Source organism: Penicillium chrysogenum (assembly GCF_028827035.1).
Source record: "Penicillium chrysogenum strain IBT 35668 chromosome Unknown utg000005l_segment0_segment0, whole genome shotgun sequence".
Classification (NCBI taxonomy): Eukaryota; Fungi; Ascomycota; class Eurotiomycetes; order Eurotiales; family Aspergillaceae; genus Penicillium; species Penicillium chrysogenum.
Genome location: NW_026622753.1, coordinates 6540772 through 6561678, shown reverse-complemented (window position 1 = coordinate 6561678; position 20907 = coordinate 6540772). Strand labels below are relative to the sequence as shown.

The 20907-nt window shown below is 50.8% G+C and overlaps 8 protein-coding genes across 8 annotated transcripts; 6 read left to right on the top strand and 2 right to left on the bottom strand.

Annotated features, from left to right (window-relative positions):
* Positions 1-308: 308 nt before the first annotated feature.
* N7489_010893 (armadillo repeat protein) lies at positions 309-3402 on the top strand (the record flags this gene model as incomplete). Its single annotated transcript, XM_056716642.1, has 3 exons — positions 309-606; positions 661-2357; positions 2413-3402. 3 exons carry the CDS (start codon positions 309-311, stop codon positions 3400-3402), a joined length of 2985 nt encoding a protein of 994 aa, XP_056564264.1.
* A 326-nt stretch (positions 3403-3728) lies between these two features.
* Positions 3729-4673, top strand: N7489_010892 (putative fructosamine-3-kinase; the record flags this gene model as incomplete). Its single annotated transcript, XM_056716641.1, has 1 exon — positions 3729-4673. The coding sequence occupies one exon, from the start codon at positions 3729-3731 to the stop codon at positions 4671-4673; it is 945 nt and encodes a 314-aa protein (XP_056564263.1).
* A 403-nt stretch (positions 4674-5076) lies between these two features.
* N7489_010891 (Glutathione S-transferase/chloride channel C-terminal) lies at positions 5077-7687 on the top strand (the record flags this gene model as incomplete). Its single annotated transcript, XM_056716640.1, has 8 exons — positions 5077-5192; positions 5248-5252; positions 5302-5985; positions 6301-6547; positions 6600-6681; positions 6733-6861; positions 6915-7242; positions 7305-7687. 8 exons carry the CDS (start codon positions 5077-5079, stop codon positions 7685-7687), a joined length of 1974 nt encoding a protein of 657 aa, XP_056564262.1.
* Positions 7688-8911: 1224 nt separating this feature from the next.
* On the bottom strand, positions 8912-10422 carry cds1 (phosphatidate cytidylyltransferase; the record flags this gene model as incomplete). Its single annotated transcript, XM_056716639.1, has 4 exons — positions 8912-8950; positions 9001-9791; positions 9841-10204; positions 10270-10422. The coding sequence occupies 4 exons, from the start codon at positions 10420-10422 to the stop codon at positions 8912-8914; spliced, it is 1347 nt and encodes a 448-aa protein (XP_056564261.1).
* Positions 10423-10851: 429 nt separating this feature from the next.
* N7489_010889 (uncharacterized protein) lies at positions 10852-13110 on the top strand (the record flags this gene model as incomplete). Its single annotated transcript, XM_056716638.1, has 2 exons — positions 10852-11283; positions 11332-13110. 2 exons carry the CDS (start codon positions 10852-10854, stop codon positions 13108-13110), a joined length of 2211 nt encoding a protein of 736 aa, XP_056564260.1.
* A 1054-nt stretch (positions 13111-14164) lies between these two features.
* On the top strand, positions 14165-15661 carry N7489_010888 (mitochondrial 37S ribosomal protein uS4m; the record flags this gene model as incomplete). The annotated part of the gene is made up of 3 exons (XM_056716637.1): positions 14165-14200; positions 14263-14694; positions 14756-15661. 3 exons carry the CDS (start codon positions 14165-14167, stop codon positions 15659-15661), a joined length of 1374 nt encoding a protein of 457 aa, XP_056564259.1.
* A 922-nt stretch (positions 15662-16583) lies between these two features.
* N7489_010887 (uncharacterized protein) lies at positions 16584-18075 on the top strand (the record flags this gene model as incomplete). Its single annotated transcript, XM_056716636.1, is given in 2 exon segments — positions 16584-17882; positions 17896-18075. The coding sequence occupies 2 exon segments, from the start codon at positions 16584-16586 to the stop codon at positions 18073-18075; spliced, it is 1479 nt and encodes a 492-aa protein (XP_056564258.1).
* Positions 18076-18502: 427 nt separating this feature from the next.
* N7489_010886 (pyruvate dehydrogenase (acetyl-transferring) subunit E1 alpha) lies at positions 18503-19947 on the bottom strand (the record flags this gene model as incomplete). Its single annotated transcript, XM_056716635.1, has 4 exons — positions 18503-19008; positions 19080-19534; positions 19600-19733; positions 19825-19947. 4 exons carry the CDS (start codon positions 19945-19947, stop codon positions 18503-18505), a joined length of 1218 nt encoding a protein of 405 aa, XP_056564257.1.
* Between the last annotated feature and the right edge of the window lie 960 nt (positions 19948-20907).

Sequence of the window (20907 nt, the reverse complement as noted above, 5' to 3'; positions counted from 1 at the left end):
TGACAGCTCTTATTATATAAGCAGTTGGGGTCATCTAGCCATGTGACCGGTAAGGCTGAAGGCCGGTCTTTCATTAATCCGGGGCTACTTTTTTTGGGACCGGTGTGTCCTGGCAGAACCAAAGTGCGGAGTACCTCTAGGCCCAGTTCCGGTCTGCCATCATCTTTATGTCGTGCATCCAGGTCTACACGATCTTCACATTGACGGAGATAATTCCCTCAATATCATTCTAATATCCCTGCCAATTCCTTGATTCAACACAGTGAAACGCCGAGAACCTCCCGCTGGGAGGGGGTGATCGCCAGATGATGACGCGAGCTGCCGCACCGCCGATTCTGCTGCAGCTACAGAGCGCCGAATCGGCTTCCTCTCAGATTACAGCTTTGCGCACTCTGAAGAATGAGCTGATTGGTCATGACCAACGCAAGGAAACCTACGTCGTCGAGGGAATCATACCTACTTTGGCACAGGTGCTGACCTCGAGATGGCCGGGAACGGCCGAGTTTAATGAATCGATATTGCACCACGGCCGGTCCATGCCAAAAGCCCCAGAAGATTACGAAGCATGCCTTCAAGCAACTTTAGTGGTTGGAAGTTTGGCACAAGGTGTGTGAAGACTAGATCCTTGTCGCCAAGACAGACATTGACTGTACTGAGCAGGTGGTCCGACGTTCCTCACCCCACTATTCGCCAGCAACATTCCCCAAACCTTACTTTCAATATTTTCCTCCCCAGACTGCCCCGATTCATTCTGTCTTCCCATTCTACGACTCTTGAACACAATCGCAGACCGGATACCGCTGCAAAGCCAGGAACAATGGCCTCGGGACACGCAGCTTGCGGATCTTGTTTTTGCTTCTGCAAATATTACCTGTCTTAGACGTATAATCTCCCAGGAGTACAAGAACCTGCACAGCCAGACCACGATCGAGCTAGCAGCCGCCCTGATCGGCAAGCTTTGCACGGAGGAAACCCATAAGACGGCACTAGCAGAATCCGGGGTATTGGATGCCTTAGCCCTCAAGATTGCCTCCTTTGTCGTGGCCAAGGGCTTTGTCTTGCCGGGTGCGGAGGATCGCTTTCAAGAACCCGGCGTATTGGAGGATCTGCCACTTCCGGCCCCCGAATCCGCCCAGCTAGCACCGATTCTGCGCGCAGTTGCTGTGATCATTGAACAGTCAAAATGGAGGGCGGAGCACTTCCTGTCATCGCCTGGCATTGTGACGGTGTTTCCAAAACAAATCGCTGGATTCGCTCCAACAGACATTAAGAAAGGTCCGTGGGGATCCACATATCTGTCGGGCTCCGCAGTACCCCGTCATCTTGGCTCCAACCCCATAGAACAGCTTTTGCCGTCGGTTCCTCTGGCACATACAAAATCATCATCTAGTTCTGCGAATTTCCCACCTCTGGGGCACGGAGGCTCGCAGCGCCGACACAGCCATTCTTACCCCACACCATTTTCACTAGCTGAGACACCTGTCCCAGAAGACGACGAGAATGCCATTGTTCCATGGCTGCTGTGCATTCTCCGCTCAGAGAATGGCATGACACGGTTGATGTCCGCCCGTCTTGTCACGGCTCTTTTCCGGTTAGGACTGGCGAAGAAACATCGCATCCCAATGTTCAGTTATCTGTTGATTCCCATCTTGATTCGTATGCTTGACAAGAATGTCCGATTGCCGGATGAAGAAGGCGCTATTCACAATGGGCTGCTCTCTTCGAGCTTACGCTTAAAAGAAGAGGCGCCTGCCGTATTAGCCAAACTCGTCGTGGATGACCAGGAGCTGCAGAGACACGCAGTAGAAGGCAATGCGCTCAAGCGGCTTTCACAACTTCTCAAGGAGACTTACAACCCAATCACAGAGACCTCCCGGCCGATGTGGCACGCAGAGGATGGCCCAGCCCGGGACCTTGAGTCTCTTTCACCAGAGTGCCGACTCGGGCCTTCTGGTTACTCGCCGACCCTTTGCCATGTAATGCGTTACCGAGAGAACATTCTCAAAGCTTTGGCAGCACTCGTTCCATTCAAAGACGAGTACCGCAAGGCGATTTGCGAACATGGCGTAGTCCCTTACATCATTGACGCCCTCAAGCCAAGACCTAGTGATGCACTGGCTGATGCTGCGATGCCCAGAAATACCGCAGAGGACGGAAATCCGATCCCCACTATTCTGGCTGCTTGTGGCACAGCTCGGATGCTGACCAGATCCGTGAGCGTGTTAAGAACTAGTCTTATTGATGCTGGCGTGGCTAAGCCACTATTTGCCCTTCTTCGCCATTCCGACCTCGAGGTGCAAATTGCAGCAACGGCTGCGATCTGTAACTTGGCATTGGACTTCAGTCCCATGAAAGAGGTTTGTGTATCTATTTCGTTCATAGACTTTGCAGCTAACATGCTCTTCTTTTCAGGCAATCATTTCCCACAACATCATTCCCGTCCTTTGCGAACACGCTCATTCATCCAACACCAAATTACAGATTGAATCGCTCTGGGCTCTCAAGCACATGGTTTATGACACCGCAAACGACATCAGAATGAACATCATCGAGACTTTGGGTCCCAAATGGATTATGGAGGTCATCTCCCAGGACCCGGTCCGCGCAGTGGCTGGACGGGGGGTAGAAGAGGAGGCGGATCAAAGTCCCGGGTTCGCCATGGGTCGATCCAACTCAGCTGGCGAGCAGGTCGATATTCTGAACCCCATGGAGGATGCAGCGGAGTGGGACGAGGACCTCAAGATGACCGATACCATGCCTCCCTCCAAAATGAGTCTGGACATGTTCCTTCCTGATACAAGACGTAGGCGCAAACTCGTTCTGCACGGAACTCTGGCTCAAACCACACAGTCTCGACAGGACGATATCGCCGTCCAGGAGCAGACATTCGACTTGCTGCGCAACATGATCTGTGGTCGGGATGCACCTGAGATGATTGAATATCTCTTCAGAGAGCTTGGTCAAAATGAGTTCCTCGATACAATCGCAGATACGCTGCGACCACGTACCATCCAACTGCCTCACCGCCGAGACTCCAGCAGTCGGTCCCTCCATGTCCCTAATGAGATCATCAACGCAGCCGCCGCTCTCATCATCCACTTGGCGGCCGGACATCCACGCCACCGACGCATCGTCACATTCCACCGTGAGTTGCTACGGTCTCTAGGCAATTATTTCAACCATTCCCACAAAGACATTCGGTCGAACTGTGTCTGGGTAGTAATCAATCTCATCTACGAAGAAGACCAGAGCGATCATGAAGGTTGTAGGGAGCGGGCAGTGAGACTTCGTTCCCTTGGTTTTGCGGAACGGTTGGCTAGCCTCGAGGATGATACTGAGCTGGACACTAGGGAGCGTACGAAGACTGCGCTGCATTTGTTGAACAAACTGTCTCCCGCATAGTTTCATAGTTTCATGGCTTTTTTATGCTTAGAGTTACCCGTGGACGTTCTGGATGGATTGGAGTACTGTAGGAAAATGTGGATAATTATCATTATTATTATTATTGCCTTCTCTTACTGTGACGATCCCGTCTGATATCCTAACTGAATATAAGGTCCCCTCAATTTAATGAATATGTGCCTGAAAGCTGTAATTTTCAGAATAAGCACTCCATTCTCGATGTGGGGGAAAACGTCATAGCCCTTTGCAAATCCGGTCTATTCACATTTGTCCATCTTAAATATCTGTTCACCACCAGTCTAGTTCTTTCTAACAAAAATCTAGTGATGTCTCCAGTACCAGAACCCATCCTTCAAGCCCTCTCACTCCCATCCGAATCAAAAGCCAGCCTCTCGACATCCGGCCTAGGCTCAGGCTTCACAAGCACAGGTATCATCCACGCCCAGATCCCCGGCAAAAATGGCGCAGAAGAGCGACGCTACTTCGTAAAAACCTCATCAAATGGCAAAGCTGCAGAAGAAATGTTCCAAGGCGAATCCGAATCCCTCAACGCAATCGCAGCTTCAGTACCAGGATTCTGTCCGCAAGCCCTAGCTTGGGGGCCACTCGACGAACCAGGGACAAAGGGCAAAACGCACTTCCTTGTGACAGAGTTCCTCCAGCTTGGCGGCAAGATGGGCCGCAGCACGAGTGACGAAACCACGCTCGCGCACCGCCTCGGGAGACTACATACCACTCCCGCACCCCCAGATCCGAACACCGGCCGGCGCAGATTCGGATTTCCCGTACCGACCTTCTGCGGAGATACCAAGCAGCCCAATCGGTTTTGTGATAGCTGGGCTGAATTCTATGCGAATGAAAGGTTGCTTACAATCCTGGCGACATCCGAAGAGCGCAATGGACCCGATGCTGGGCTGCGCGAGACGGTTGAGAAGACAGCGCATAAGGTTGTGCCTCGGTTGCTTGGGGATGGTCATTTAGGGTATACTTCCAGTGGTGAGGGGGAGGGTATCGTGCCTGTTGTTGTTCATGGGGATTTGTGGAGTGGGAATGCTGATTGGGGTCGGATTGTTGGCTCAGGTCGCGATGAGACTCCAGGGGATGTGGTGTATGACCCGTCGGCTTGCTATGGACATAGTGAGTTTGACCTGGGGATCATGCATATGTTTGGTGGGTTTGGGTCTCGGTTCTTTGATCAATATCATCGGATTGTGCCGAAGACTGAACCTGTAGCGGAGTATGTTGATCGAGTGGAATTGTATGAATTGTGAGTTTCTTTCTTCTCTTGCTGTTGGACAATTACTGATTTAATCGGAAAAAAAGGTATCATCATCTAAATCATCATGCTATTTTTGGGGGAGGGTATCGATCTGGTGCTATGTCGATTATGCAGAAGTTGATCAGGAAGTATGGAAAAGACTAGAGTCTGATAGTTCATGCAAGGGTTTCTACTTTTCTTTTTCCTTATTTCCTTTTTCCTTTTCCTTTTTCTCTATTATTTTCATTATCAAGCCAGTAGGGTTAAAATAACGGACACGAAGCAGCAGAAAGAAAAGTAACTAGATCGGACGCTTAGAATATGATGTCACACTAATATCCGAGGCTTGTCCAACTGATCCCTTTCTCACTTTCACCTTTCACTTCTCTATTAAAGACGTCAAATTTCATTTCGCAATGCCAGCTCATCCTGATTCCAACCTCTACCCTGAGGCCAGCGGCCCGGCCAAGACGCTGGTCGATCAGCATCGCGCTGAACGGCCATTGAAGCTGTATGCGGGGTGGTTCTGTCCGTATGTCCAGTCCCCTCTAATCTTGTACAAAAATGACTGCTAACAAGGTACAAAGCTTCGGTGTGTGTCCAACCACTCATCCATAGGCAATAATATTAACAAAACAAAGTGCAACGAGTGTGGCTCGCCCTCGAAGAGAAAAAGATTCCATATGAATATATCGAGGTTAACCCATACAACAAGCCAGACTCCCTACTCAAATTGAATCCCAGAGGCCTAGTCCCTACACTTTCAACGCCAGCAGGTCCACACCCACGGCCACTGTATGAATCCACTGTGATTCTAGAGTATCTGGAAGAAGCATACCCAGACCATAAACCCCGCTTCCTGCCAGAGGATGCCTACGAGCGTGCCCGCGCACGTATCTGGATTGACTATGTGTCATCTCGGATAATCCCATCATTCCACCGTTTCTTGCAGTATCAGCCTGCAGATGGCAGTGCCCAGAACGCAGATGCGGGGTTGGACCAGGCTCGGCAAGAGTTTTTGAATCACCTGAAAACCTGGACTAAGGAGATGCACGCCGAAGGGCCCTTCTTCCTTGGTGGGGATATTGGTTTCCCGGATCTGGTGCTGGCTCCGTGGGCGGTACGACTGTGGGCGTTTGATGAGTTTAAAAATGGTGGATTGGGAATTCCGAGCAAGGGAAAAGGGGGTCCGGAAGAGGAGATTTGGAGCCGGTGGAGGACTTGGCTGACAGCCATTGAGAGCAGAAGGAGTATCAAGGAGACCACTAGTGATCTTGCCCATTACCTTCCCATCTACAAGAGATATGCGGATAATACAGCTCAAAGTGAGTTAGCTAAGGCGACACGGGCTGGCAGGGGGGTTCCTTGAGGGATTTATGAGACAGTATCCTGTCATTCATGTATATCCAGCATGATCAATATGTATAATTGCACATCCTCTCCAGGGAATAGAGAATGACGGTAGACACAGGTATAACTACAACATACACTTCGGAATACGGGGGAATGTACTTCCGATTTGTCCACACGTGATTAAGAGCTCTTGGACGGACACGTGATCGAGATATCAATCCAGTCACTTGTTGCGCGTCTTCATCTTGCAACTTCTAAAGATATTGCTTGATATTGCCATATTTTAGGGAAATCCGAAAAAATTGCCATGGCACGCAATATGAGGGACGAGTCTCCCCGCGGGAGCTCGACGCTGGAACCCAGCCTATCAGCCCCAGCCATCCACCCGTCTTTTATACAGGTGGCCAATCCATACATATTCGAACAGACAATTGAAAACTGCATTGAGGCAATGAACGTCAATCCCCTTCGCGAAACTTCATTGCGTCTTCAGGGCGTGGCATGGATCGACAGCGTGCGGAGAGCCCTCAACCTGTAAGTCGTTTCCAAGCCAGGCAAGATTCATCAGAACTGACTGGAAGTCCAGTCCCATTCGCACTTTCGACACAGCAGTGGGATATTACCACCGTTTTAGACTGGTGCATCCAGACAATGAGTATAATTTCACAGTGAGTTCTCTCGGAAATCCGTCAAGGAGATCAACCTAACCCGGGATACAGGATGCTGCGGCTGCGGCTCTGTTCACAGCATGCAAGATCGAAGATACGCTTAAAAAGTCGCGAGACATTGTCTGCGCAGCGTACAACTTGAAAGTGGCCCCCTCGGAGCATTTATCGGCTGATGATCCCGTAAGTCGTGGTACAAGACGAGACCAGACCCGAGAATTAACGCATGTCGCTAGATGTTTGAATCCAATGCGCGTGGCATCATCGGTCTCGAAAGACTCATGTTAGAGGCCTCTGGGTTTGACTTTCGAACCCGGCATCCCCATAAGACCCTCATGAAGCTGGGTCGGCATTATGGACTACTACAAAACTCCGAAATCTCCAATCTTGCCTACCGCATATCAACGGATCTTTACCGCACATTCGCACCCATCAAACAAAACTCATCGACGATGGCTTTTAGCTGCCTTGAGCTTGCAGGACGACTCTTGGACCAGCGTGTCGAACAAGTAGAGTCTGGGCTAGACTATGGGCAATGGAGCACCAGCCGAGCTGAAATCATGGGTTAGTATTGTTACTGCCTTTGCATACATCTAGTGAATACCACAGTATTAACAATCACCCAGAAACCCTCTTCGACCTCCTGGAACTCTACACCCACCACCGCTCATTAACCGCCGTCGGCTCGGAATTCCCAGCAGACCGGTTCCTGACAGTCCGCATTCCACTCAACCAAGAAGCCAGCGAACACAACATCCCGCGCTACCACCCGTGGATTGGCCAGCCACGCAGACCATCCAACGGCACTGGGCCCAATGAGCCAGATACTTCACGACCTGCTCATCCCTTAACACCAATTGCCGCGAACGGGGACCGCCAGAGGACAGGCGAGCGAGGCCGTGACGCTGCGGTGCGATTCATGCTCGATCCCGCATGTGCGGATGAGGAGAGGCGACAGGTCGCAGCGTACTTCAAGGTTGAAATGGAAGAATATGAAGTAGATGGCTAAGAGATGGTTCCTGGCACCTGGCGTGCCTCATGCAGCGAGCGCAGCCAAAAAAGGTATTGGTCCATAGGACCAATCATATAGCGGGCTTGGTGATGAGCTTGGATAAGGGCCCTATACATACTACATCCCATCTTGGTTTCAGCCAAGCAATGCTCTGGTCACGGTGACTCGCTGTCGGCTGTTCGTCCTGATTCTTATTGGGATACGCCGATATCCTTGCTAAGCTCCGATGGGGCCTTCGACCGCACTTTTCTGGACAGATGGGCGAAACACCCCAGTTTCTTGCTCTGCAGTTTCGGAACTGAGTTATCTCCAACACGAGGCTGGTATTCCAGAAATTTCCCCTTCTTGATCCATATTTCCCACGATTTCCCGATACCCCAGACATCTATGACCAGCAACGAATTCTCGATAGACACAATGAAAAAATCCATTAACTATCGATAATTGGTTTCTCATTGAAGGACGGCACCATGGTTGACTTTCCCTGTACCCGGACCTATCTAGAGTGAAAAGCTTCAAAATTTGAATTGAAAGCTATGTACAAATCTACGGTCCATTCCCTTCGCGCGTCAAAAAACAGCGAAGCTAGAGACAAGACTGCCGACGCGAAACAGACAAACGTGTCCCCATCATCCCCTCTTCTTCTACTACTTCTGTAGAGAGACCCGTCCGTTCCACGCATCGGGAGTATAGCAGAGCTCAAGGTCAAGATGGACCGAGCAGCACAGTCATCAAATTTAGGTCCAGTCCATGGCCCGGCAACAGTTAGAAAGAGAAGAGAAGAGAATAAAAAAAGAGTACTAAACAAAAGTACAGGGAAACAGTCGTAAGTGAAGAAAGAAAGAAAAGATCGTCCCCGTGCCTCCGGCGTGGAAGATGTTCGCTCTTCGGGCCGGTTCATTAGAGCCCTTGCCACGGGTAGTTTTTGCCGGGTGTTGATGCCGTGTTGAAAGGCGGTAACGCGAGCGGGGCCCATGTATGTACATATCATGCATGCACACATTGGCGCTTGCATACATATTCGGTGAACCCAAATAAAGTCCCGAATGAAGCAAGAAGCAAGAAGCAAGAGGGGTCGTCGGCACAGCGGAAACAATCGGAGGATAGTTGCAGGGGGAAAGCGCGGGGTTGAAAGGTCGTCCTCGAATGGTAGAAGTCAAAGTGAAATATGAGTGTCATAAATTTGGGTGTGTTCAATCTGAATGCCGGATAATTTTAAGTTCACCGACGCTTGAGCTCAGTGACCAGGCAATCCAGAATCTAGGAAAGGTTAGCAAGATGATCATGGTAATTGGTTGAAGGAAGCATACCGATTCTGAGACGGCACCCTGATTGTACAAGTACTTGCCCAAGCCACGAACGACCTCGAGCTGCTCGTCAACTGTAAGACCGTTGATGGCGGTCTCAATGATATCGCCCACGCTGGCCTTGTAGACAGCAATGAAGCTGTGGTAGTACATGAAAGAGAAGAAGCCCATGATGAATTGGCAGTCCATACGGTCAGTGATACCGCCGTGGCCAGGAATCGACTCGCCAAAGTCCTTGATCTTGAAAGTGCGCTTCAAACCAGAAGCAAAGAATCCACCAAACGGAGCGATCAGCGAAGCGAATGTGGCGAAGGCCAAGATGTGGAACTGGATAGGTTCCACCCAGAAGGTCTTGTCCAGGCCAAAGACTTCAAGAGAGTACGGTTGCAACGTGAAGACCGGGTTCGGAACACATTCCAGACCGGTCAGAACATTCGAGCCCAGATCATTGACTGGACAGATGAAGTACTTGTAGCGGATCAGCAAGTTGGTCATGAAATAACCAAAGGCAACAGTGCAGGCCCATGCGCCAAGGAATCCCTCAACAGTCTTCTTCGGGGAGAGCTGAATAAGTTGTGTCTTTCCAAAGCTAATACCGCAGACGTATGCGAAGATATCATTGGTGATGACCAGCGCGGCGGGGAGGAAGAACCAGATCATGCCCTCGAAAATGTTGTTCATGACGAAGTGAGCTTGGACAACAATCAAGTACAAAGCCATATGGGTCCAAGCAAACTGGGTGAATTGGAATCGATAGTGGCCCTTCTGCAGAGATCCGACAAAGAACACGAATCCTATCGACCGGGGTTAGCGGAGTAAAAGGGGAAGGGTCGAAGCACTTACCCATGACGTAAAGGGTGAAGCTGATGAAGCGGTGGTGGTTCGCCAACGGAAGTAGCACCTTGTCAACAAGCAAGATGTGCTTGAAGTAGTAAATCACGCTCTCTCCGTACAGGAAATACATAGTGGTCGCCAAGAAGTACCAATTCAACGATTTGGTGAACCGCAAGTTCTTCTCCTTATTAGGGATACTGGCGATAGCGATGACTTCCTTGAACGAGATAATTTGGATGCCAGTAATTAGGGCAATAATATAAATGTGACCGGAAAACAAGGCAACGAAGAAACCGGCGATCATCACAAATGTCCATATCGTCCGGGTGATGAAGGTCTGCTTCTTCTTCTCATATTCGGATTGGGGGGGTTTCTAGAAGTGAAGATCATGTCAGACCGAAATTCCGAGGCCATACTTGTGCTATACTGAAATCTAACCTCTTCAGTTATTGTTGGTGGTTTGGAGACGTTGCCATTTTTGCCGGGGCTAGTGGGCTCTGAGGGTGCATCGCTGACGTCGGAGGACACACTGAGACGTCGCTCATCATTTGACCGGTGTTGAAATCTAACATTACGGCGAGATTTCGACATGATGTAGAAAAGGGGGCCAGAAACAGAATTCTGGACAATAGAAGTGGAGAGTGCAGAGAGCGAGAGAGGATCATCGGATTAGAAGTTCATGAGCTCATGTGAAGTGCCGAAAGCGGTCAGCTTCAGCTTCAGCCCCGTGTTTACTTTACTCTTTTTTTTTTTTTTTTTTTCTTGGCTTGTAGTTATTATACCTCGGTGTATGATGCGGGTTTATTGAGTCAATCATTACTTGGCCTTCAAGTATTACATTCGTGACTAGAAATTGAAATTGGATGTGCAAGGGTTGTCATCCAGCTGCCTTGAACTGCCGTGTTTTCTCTCTCCCTCCTTATTCAACCCTCGGAACCACTCCAAGTCGAGAATGATCAAAAGCCCTCCGTGAACTTAGAACCCCTCGATTCCCTCTGGTAGTCCATTCATGGCGGGGGCATGGAAGACGACGACGACGACTACGGCTCCGATGAGTTCGACTCCCTGCCACCGGGGACGTTGTATGAGCTGGAACAGAATGCGTTCCAGGCAACTCAGGCATCGGCCTCACAGTATCACTCAAAACCCCTAAGTAGCAATCCCGTGCTACGCACTCAAGCAGTGCCATTAAACAACAATGCTGGATCGCTGAGACCGCCGCCTCGCCTACATACCGGGTTGACGAACGACTACAATACACTGGAGGTGGGGGAGTTGGAAGCCGAGGTGTACGATAATGTCGACAAACCCCATGCTATTCCTCATGGTCAACATGTACTTGCAACGAATCCTCGATTTGCGGTCAACGAGCAGTTGGGCGATGCCATGGATGTGGACGAGTACTATGGGCAAGGGAACGCCGCCGCTGAGCTCAATGCACGCCTAGTACAGGTGAGTTAGATGAAAATTTCTTTGTATAAACTCTAACAACCTTCATAGATGGAGCAAGAAAGAGAACGAATGTTACAGGAGTTAGCTGAAGCGAGGATGCAAGTGGAAACGAAGGCCGGTGAAATCTCGATCATTCGAAGGAAACAGGCGACGATGACCCAAGACTATGACCTGCAAATAGCGTCTTTACGGAAATCCATGGCCGATGAAATGGCGAAACACAAGCAAGAAGTTGAGGCAGCCATGTCCGAAGGCAAGATATTGGCGACGGAGAATGTATTTCTTCAACAGGATCTCGTGGATGAAGCCTACCAGCTTCGAAACTACAAGTCCAAGCATCGCGAGGTGGAAGCCCCAGTGACGCCCCGAAAGTCCCGGGTTCTTCCCTTCCGCGATGGATTTGATGATGATGAAATTGCCATGATATCGCCCAGCAAGTCTGCAGCACGTTCCAAGCGAGCCACGCCGACAGTCCCAGGAAAACGTAAACGGCAATCAAGCCAAGATGCCCCTGCGCCACTGCAGTTGAATCCTGCTGGCGTGGAGCTTATTATGGCCGATGCGACTGATGCTCCGGCCGAAGTCGACGTGGCGAAGCGCAAGTCTGCAGAGGCGGGTCGCAACCAGCGACTTATGATGCGACTTTTGAGCCACCGTACGCATCCCAACCAAGAAACCGATTTCGAAGCCATGGCCAAGCTTGCATTTCCCTCGGAACCGCATCGACCCATGTCCAGCATCATTATGGAGGTCATGGCTCGTGCCGACCCGAGCAGCTACGTATTAGAATACACGCAAACGATTGTCTCGCTATGGCAGCGCGCCATCAGCGAGAAGTTCTACGAGCCGATCCCCCGATTTGAAGCTATCACAAGATACAGTTTGATGTCGGATGATGTCCCGCTCTCTGAGCTGATCACACCTTTAGTCGGAGTCTTGCAAGACACCGTGGAAGTGAATGCAGTTCCTCGCTTCAAGTACGCCCCGGCATCGCGAGATAAGCGAATTACTCGACAGACACCACAATCAGATCTGCAGCCCCTGGTTGACTCGACTGGGGCCATGCGTTTACTTTACCAAATCGCCTGCGGAGTATTGCACATAAAGAGTGCAATGGAGACATTCTGGCAAAATATCCGGATCTCGTTCATTCTCGTGATGCTGCACCCGTCACATCCACTGGGTGACATTGTGCTTTTGATGAATCTCCTGTCAACAAGTATTCGAGCAGACTCCTTCGGTCCGATTAGAACTTCTGACCAGGACCAATTGGACGTGCAAAAGTGGATTGTGGACCGCCTCACACACATGCTGAGTGAGCCCGCAATACCGGACGAAGGGATGGAGCCGTACACTGCATACGACATTTGTGCGATGCGCCTCGAGGTCCTGCTGCTGCTGGAATCGCTGACATTCAACCCTATGGCCCCATCCCAAAAGCATGCCAGTATGATCCTCGCATTACACCCGAATGCACTCGCTCGTTTATTCCGGTCAATGCACGATGAGCTGGATGCACTTTACTCCTCCCCGCCAGAGTCAGACCTGCGTGTTGCACTGGTCAATGGCCTTATGCGGCTGATTTTCGGGGTCATGCGGCAACATGGCACCTTGATCAATATGCAGGAGAAGCTGGCGTGTGTACCTGGCAGCAAACAGAAACATCTCGTTGTGTTAACTCGCTTGGCGTTTTGCGATGGGACTGTGCTGGAGGCGGGCATCGATGATGAAACCGTTGATATGGCGCACGAGCTACTGGAGGAATGGACTAATCCCCAAGAAGCAGAGTCATTAGCGGAGGCCTTCCCAAGTTCTAGGAGAGACTGACACAGTGAGAACAAGACGTTTAATGTTGAACGACTGGGAGTTTTGTATGCATTTGACATGGCGTAATGAGTTCTCTGGAGTTACTAGCATGTTCCTTTACCATATACCAGAACAATTTCATTTTCTTTTACAAGCATTCAAGATATGAGGGAAAAGCTACAGAGACGTAGCTCCATAAGAGGTTTGAGACATCCAACAGACGTGAGCTGCAACAGTTGCAGGGTTTTCACTATCCGAGTCCCATTACTCCAGCAGGTTCCCACCTCTCAGTGGTTAAAACTGTGCAGTAAGGGACCAGGAAAGGGAATCAAGTGGGTCATGTCTAGAGGATAGGGGCTTGGAGACATTGTACAACATAGGCACCACACGACGCGTCAGACACGTCCTGGTGGGATTTCTAGGAGGGACGATCTGTCAGAGCTTCATCGACAGAGTCAACAACATTAAGGGGCCACGAGAATGGGGAGATCCTTCAGGGGAGGGGAGAGCATCGATAGAACACAACAAGGCTTCCTGGTCTCACTTCAAAGGCCTATCATGACTACATGTACAGTGCTTCATATGCCAACTACGAATATCCTCTTCTCCAAGCTCGAGCCACTGGCCCAAGGATTGATGAAAAGAAAAGACTCCACGAATGGAGATGCCAAAGAATACGCCTGTCAATGACCCATAAAGAACCATTGAACAGACTGTTCCGCCACGCTGTGCAATGCAGGGACCAGTCTGTGGTGAGAACGTCTTGTTGATCACGGTCACCCAAACAAGGTAAGTATGAAGAAGAAAGAAAAAGAAGAGGAAGAGCCGGGGGCCAGGCGCCTATATATACCCCTTTCTACAGGGCGGTGGCAGAATCTGCCCAGGCAAACATCGAGTTCCCCTTACATGATATGCAAACTAGACAAACATCCAATAGTTAGTTAAGTTATCTGCCGCCCTATTTTTCAGGCATCAATTTCCTAGCAGTCACGTGCATTGAAGTTTTGAGACTCTGCCAAATTGGCCCTGGGTAACATATTATTTGCTACAGCATTGTGTCTAACGAGTCGCCACAATGAGAAACAGAGCCAGCAACACATTGTCGAAAGGCGTATGTCTCCCTACTATACTGGGTTGTCCCAATTCCAAAAAGGCTAACAAGACACTGGTCAGAAAATCCGTCAATCATGGAGCAAATACAACCTGTATAACATGCAACGATTCCGCAGCCCACCCACCACCAATCGCACATTCTTCCAGCAGAAATGGTCTGCTAAGGCTGCCTCCCGTGCCTATCACGGCGAGCAGGTCCGTGAGGGACAGTGGAAACGCATGTTCAACCATCGCATTCGCAGTGTTATCCCGATGAATGCATCCGACTTGGCCGCTGATGACGGTTCCCTAGTCTCGTCCGGTCGAGGCTCAGGACTTGATAAGGGTGGAAAGCCCGCTTACCAGACACGTCCTACACCTTACACCCACATGACCTTTGCACCCCTGGAGCGCCGGTTGGATGTAGCCATCTTCCGAGCTCTGTTTGCTAGCAGTGCCAGACAGGCGAGACAGTTCGTCATCCACGGAGCGGTCACTGTTAATGGGCAAAAGGTATGATGCGATATGGGAAGCTACCGATTCCTTGATTACTGACTCGCTTTTGTGTTACTAGATGAAACACCCCAGCTACCTCCTCAACCCCGGTGACCTCTTCCAGGTCGACCCAGACCGTGTGTTGTACGCTACTGGTCACACGAAAACTCCGTACGAGCGACGCCAGGGCCGATTGACTCGGAGAAAAGCTAAGGCCGAGAGCTCAAAGGGAGCCGAGGAAGCCGAGGCCGCACCGGAGACCGCCAAGGAAGAGACCAAGGAGACTGAAAAGGAAGATACTAAGGAGACTGAGAAGGAAGATACTAAGGAGACTCTCAAGGCGCTTCTGGCACAGGCTAAGTCTGTCATGTCTGCAGGCAAGAACACACTCGCGCCCCAGCGCAAGCAGGAGCTACGCGGTTTCCAACAAGCCGTCCGCCGCGTATTGTCCCGCTCCGAGTCCAGTACCGTCCTCGCTGACAGCCTGGAGGCCCAGTTCTCCCAGCTAACCCTGCTTCTCAAGGCCAAACGGAGCGAGAAGCCAGAGAAGAAGGATGTGAAGCCCCGTCCCGAAGATGCTTTCGCCACCGACAGGGGAGATGCAGAGGTGGCTTCCGCCAAGAAAGATACAGAAGCCACAGCCAGCGACAAGCTCTCCGAAGCCTTCGCGCAGGCAACGCTGGGTAATGAGGTGGATGCCTCGGAACTCAGCGACGAAGAGTTCGACACGCTCAAGCGCGCCCTTACTCAAATGCGCGACAACCCTCTCGACAACAGCAAAACCTACTCCACCCCCTGGCAGCCACGCCAATACATGTCTGCCTTTGCCTTCATCCCGCGCTACCTCGAGGTCAACCAGAACATTTGTGCAGCCGTGTACCTGCGCCACCCCGTGGCCCGCCCCGGTTCCGCCGAGGTGCCCACTCCCTTCGGCGAGTCCATTGCCACTCCGGCTTATGGCTGGTACCTGAGGAGACGGTGGTAGAGGATGCGATTGGCTTGTCTTTCTCTGCCTAGCCTGTCCCTATCTCGTTTCTCTCTACTGTTCTACTGTTCTGCTATTTTTCTCTCCCCTAAACTTCCCGTCTGTGTATTAGTGGGCGCTTAAATCTCCCTCCCTTTCTGCATATTTCTGGATCATGTTGACCATGGTGTTGGTTCCTGTTTTGCTTGTCTTTGGGGCTCTTTGTGTCAGCTCTACCCCCTGTACCACCATAGCCATGATGTGTTATAAATGGATATATTATTGAAGCTATTGTTTCATGCTGTATATTGGCCGGTCATTTGTATGGTCCTTGAGTAGACCTGGCGACTTTCCTCCCTTGTTGTGGGTGGATATTGTCTCAAACAGCCTGTTCTTGATGTACTGCTGGATTCTAAATCCATAGAAGATATTAAGAACCTTACGCAAAGTTGTATGAACACGATAAAACTCGTAGGCAATTACCTACCTCCAACATAAAGTTGGTCGAGTGTCCAATATATACTCCTCCGTACACCGCACTTATATAAATATGCAGCCAATGGATACTACCTAGGTAGAATCCCACAGGAACTATAAAACTCAAACGGTACATATAATTAAGTACAATCTAAACATCGCCAATGTGTAAGATTGTCCAATTGAAGCTCTACAAGATTGTATAGTTAGCCAGAGCTGCAATAGATGCTTGGCGCACGGACCCCCCCTAGAAAACCCTCAAGTGAAATCCATCGCAGCTTTATCTTTATCCCCACAGATCGACAAGAACATTCTACATTGGTCTGCTACACTATTGTCACCCTATTGATGGCTACTTTGAACTAAGGAGGCCATCTCCTGGACCCCATAGGCCAGCCAACTTGCACTGTTGGTCTCCCATAGCGCCTGTTCGACTGCTATTGCTACTGCGAAAGCTGCTATCCTCATGACGCGCATTCAACCACACGAATACGGCCATCCTTCGTACCACCCTCCACAAAATTCCTTTGGAACAGTACCATCTGGCCTGCGCTCAGGGTTCAGCCCAGCCTCTCAGTCCGTGTCTGTGGTAGTGAGGAATCCACCTACGTCTGATAACGCATCGGCGAGCAGCGAAGAGACACCTGGAGGGGCAAATCTGACCGGAAGTGATTCACGTGAAGGAGACATCCTCCAAACCGATCTATACTATGCGCCGATGCCGGTGGGCGTAGCTCAAGCCAGCGAAGGAGATGGATCAAGACTGATGTCGGGATCGACCACCAACAGAGGGACGAAGCGCAGTCACAACGGCGACGATGAGCTCGATGGCGACACTTCACGACAGCATAGACGTCTCACCACCAAAGAAGAAGTAGCGCTCTTCGAGATCTGCAACCGAAACGCAGACACCTTCGGCAGCCGCAGTAATCTGTGCAAGTGGTGGATATCCATTGCCGCCGAGTTCAAACGTACCCATGAGGGCCGTTCATACTCGTGGCATTCGGTGCGGCGCAAAGTTGAAATGGTTACGAGGCAGCGCATCAAGTTCCTGGAGGACCAGAGACAGCGGGGCTCAAACGCACCCGGTTCGACGGCCGAGGAATTGATGAACCCGCAATGGTTAGCTGCCGTCGATGCCTGGCTTCCGACCTGGCAGCGGTGGGAAGAATCCGAGAACCGGCGTATTGCAAAGCGGGATGAGCTCAAGAAGCGCAGACAGCCGCAGCCCTGGCGCCAGAATTCGAATAATGGAGACCAGGAACCATGGCGGAACCTGGCTGGATCATCTGCCACTAGCCCGACTGATGTCAACGGCGCAATGATGGGTATGCTACACCAACCTATTGCGAATAACGTCGGTGACGCTACCCTCCCGGCTACCAGCCCCACGCCTTCGCCCTCAATTACTGGCCCTGCACCACCCGCGCATTTCCTCGAATCACCCTCCACCCCTGTCTCTGCGAGCACGTCACTGAGACTACCACCGGGTTTCGAGAATATGTTCTCAACCCCACAAAGCACATCAAAAGTGGCGCCCCTTCCCTCCATATCCACACCACCAGTTCCACAACCCGACGGCCGTATGGTCTCAGCCGTCATCGAAACCCTGGGAAAACTCAACAAACACCTAGACTCCACATCGGGGGGGTGGTATAGACCCGAGTGTCACCTCACCTGTGATCTCGGCCTTGGTGCAGGCCGCCTCGGAACCACCGGTTCTAGCTTCTCCACGGCAATCACAGCACCCGCAAGTACAGCCTACGTTACAACCACAGCCACAGCAAGGTCCTACTCACACCCAGCTTGAGCAAATGAAGGAAGAGCTACGTCAGGAGATGCAGGCCCAGTTTCGAAGCGAACTGGAGCGCGAACGTGTTGCTATGGAGGAAAAGCTGGATTCTGTGCAGCGGACCCAGGACCTGATTCTTGAGATGTTGAGACAAGAGCCTGCTTGATGCAGATGGAGTCTTAAGTCTTGTACTTTTTCTCTAGGCGTGGCTTGTGTTGTCTGGCTTCTATTCTTACTTGTACTTCTACTTTCTCTTTTCTTTCTGATATGATACCCATTATCGACTGCGAAGGACGGCGGGCCTGCAATATCTTCGAGAGGGCTGATATTGCTACCCAAGTCTTTACTTGATATTCTCGATGAAGACATTGCAAGACTACTTCCTAAAATTTGACGAGCTTGAAAAGGACCCAGCCGATGGCAATTGCTCTCTACTCTAGAACAGAAAACAAGTAAACAAACATAAGAGAAAATAGTCATCGGGCTAAATTACAGATAAATGATAGAACGACCCAAGAATTCCTTCCCGAGCCTTCACACAACGATTAAAAGCTCTTCCACGATGCACAGAAGTGCCTATAGCGCGAAACAATCTAGTAGTAGAAGGTCTCATCGACGGTACGACCACGCATCCACTTGGGCTCAGAGCCACGGACGTAGATGTCCTCGAAGAGAATGCGGGAAGTGTTATCGGGGACGGGCATCTTCTCAGCCTCGGCGACCTCGGCGTCGACGTTGGCACGGGCGGTCTTGTCGAGACCCTTGAGCTCCTCCTCGGAGGTGACGCCCCACTCGAGCATCTTCTGCTTGAGACCAGCGATGGGGTCGTGGGTGCTGCGCATGCGCTGGATCTCCTCTCGGCTGCGGTAGGTGGTACCGGGGTCGGACATGGAGTGGCCACCGTAACGGTAGGTGACGTACTCTAGAACGAGGGGTCCGTTGCCGGTGATGGCGTAGTTCTTGCTGTACTGGACGGCGGCCTTGGTGGCAAGGACGTCCATGCCGTTGACCTTCAGACCGGGGATGTACTGGCCGCGCTTGTAGTACTCGGTCAGAGCGGAGGAGCGAGAGGCGGAGGTACCCATGCCGTACTTGTTGTCTAGAGAAACATAAACGTTAATACATCTGTGACTTTTCTGAGGCTGTAAAGTCTTGGAATAGACCACTTACTCTCACAACCGAAGAGAACGGGCAGGTTCCACAGCTTGGCCATGTTGAAGGCCTCGAAGACCTGACCCTGGTTGGAGGCACCGTCACCGTAGAGAACGATGGAGGTGTTGGGCTGCTCGTTGTACTGCTGGGCGAAGGCCAGACCAGCACCGACGGGCACCTGGGCACCGACGATACCGTTACCACCGTAGAAGTTCTCGGCGAACATGTGCATGGAACCACCCTTTCCGTACGCGATACCCTCGCGGCGGCCGAGAAGCTCACCAATGATGGACTTGACGGTACCACCACGCATCATAGCGAAACCGTGGCAACGGTAAGCGGTAATAACCTTGTCCATGCGGGTGATGGCGTGCTCAATTCCGACAGCGACGGCTTCCTGTCCGGTCGACAGATGGCAGAAACCCCGGATCTTCTTCTCCTTGTACAGACGATCGGCGGCCATCTCCATACGTCTGCAAAAAGAACGAGCAGTCAGTCAACGGCCAGTCCAAAACATCCGCTATTCTGCTTATCGTACCTCATCGCGACCATGTCGTAGTACATCTGCTTGAGCTCCTTCTTGGAGGTCTCGAGAGTGTACGAGGGTGGGTCGAGCTCGTAAGTCTCGAAGCTCTCATCGGAGAGACGGACAGTGAACGGCTTATCATCCTCCTGTTAAAGCGCAAGCACAAGCATCAGCAATTGAAACTCCGGAACCTTTGGGGCGAGGTTTTTCAGATCTTCCGGATAGGGCTCAACAAACCTGCGGCACCGGGCTCTCGACGTTGGCGGAAGCGGCGTCGGTGGTAACAGTGCGACGGGCAAGAGGAGTGAAGGCACGACGCCTCAAGGGCGCAGCCTGACGGACCGCAGCACGGAAGAGCATTTTGTGAGGGAATTGGAGATGGTACGTTGTAGATGATAAGCACCTTTTTCCGTCCCAACAACTCTCTTCAATTTTGCCGTCTTAGTCAGCTTCCAGATCGGGGCCGCCCGGTGAGGAACGTCAGGCCGGCTCCGATGTTAAACTACTTGACTTCGCTGAACATTGATTCTCCTATATTTGCTCGGATATTTCTTGTATCTGGTGATTAATTCCCTTGGAATTATCAAAATGGGCCATCGCAGTTAACAAATGGCATCTCTGTTGTGCTTGCCTGAGATTTTGTTCTGGTTTCGATCTCCGATCCAACCCCAACGGTTCGGTTCACCTCTATTGTTGTATACCATAGCAACTTCAACCCTTTGGCGACATGAAGATGGAATTCAGGATCCTCTAGGGAACTAATCACCTCTTCGATACCTGTAGGTCATTGGATCTGCTTGTAGCGAGCTTAACAAGCAATAATCTTCTAGAACAAAATATATGTTGCATACAAGGCTGGGATATATCAGTGATCAAGAGGGCACCATACTAACAACCTAATTTGGTAAACGGTCAAAATTACATTAGCAGTCATGAGAACAGAGTCTCAGACAATCAGACTTGAATATGCCAAAGTTCCAAGTATGTCTGTTTTCGAGTGTGAGGCAGAAAAAGGCCACCCCCAAATGGATATCAAAAGGCAGTTGACACCAACCCCAAGGTCTATTGAGACGAATAGCTATTGAGAGTCTCAAAAGGCAAAACCGTCCTTCTCACATGTCCTCTTCAACAACTCCAAGATTCTTACTCATATGAATAAGATCCCAAGATGATGCTTTATTGACTTTATTGACTCTATTGACTTTCCAAATGGAAGTGCAGTTTGTTCAGGCACTGCGTGTCGAAGGCCGAGCCTCATTATTTAAGATGCTGGCTTCTCCCTTCATTGTCCTCTTTTTTCTTTGCATCAGCTTCTGAACC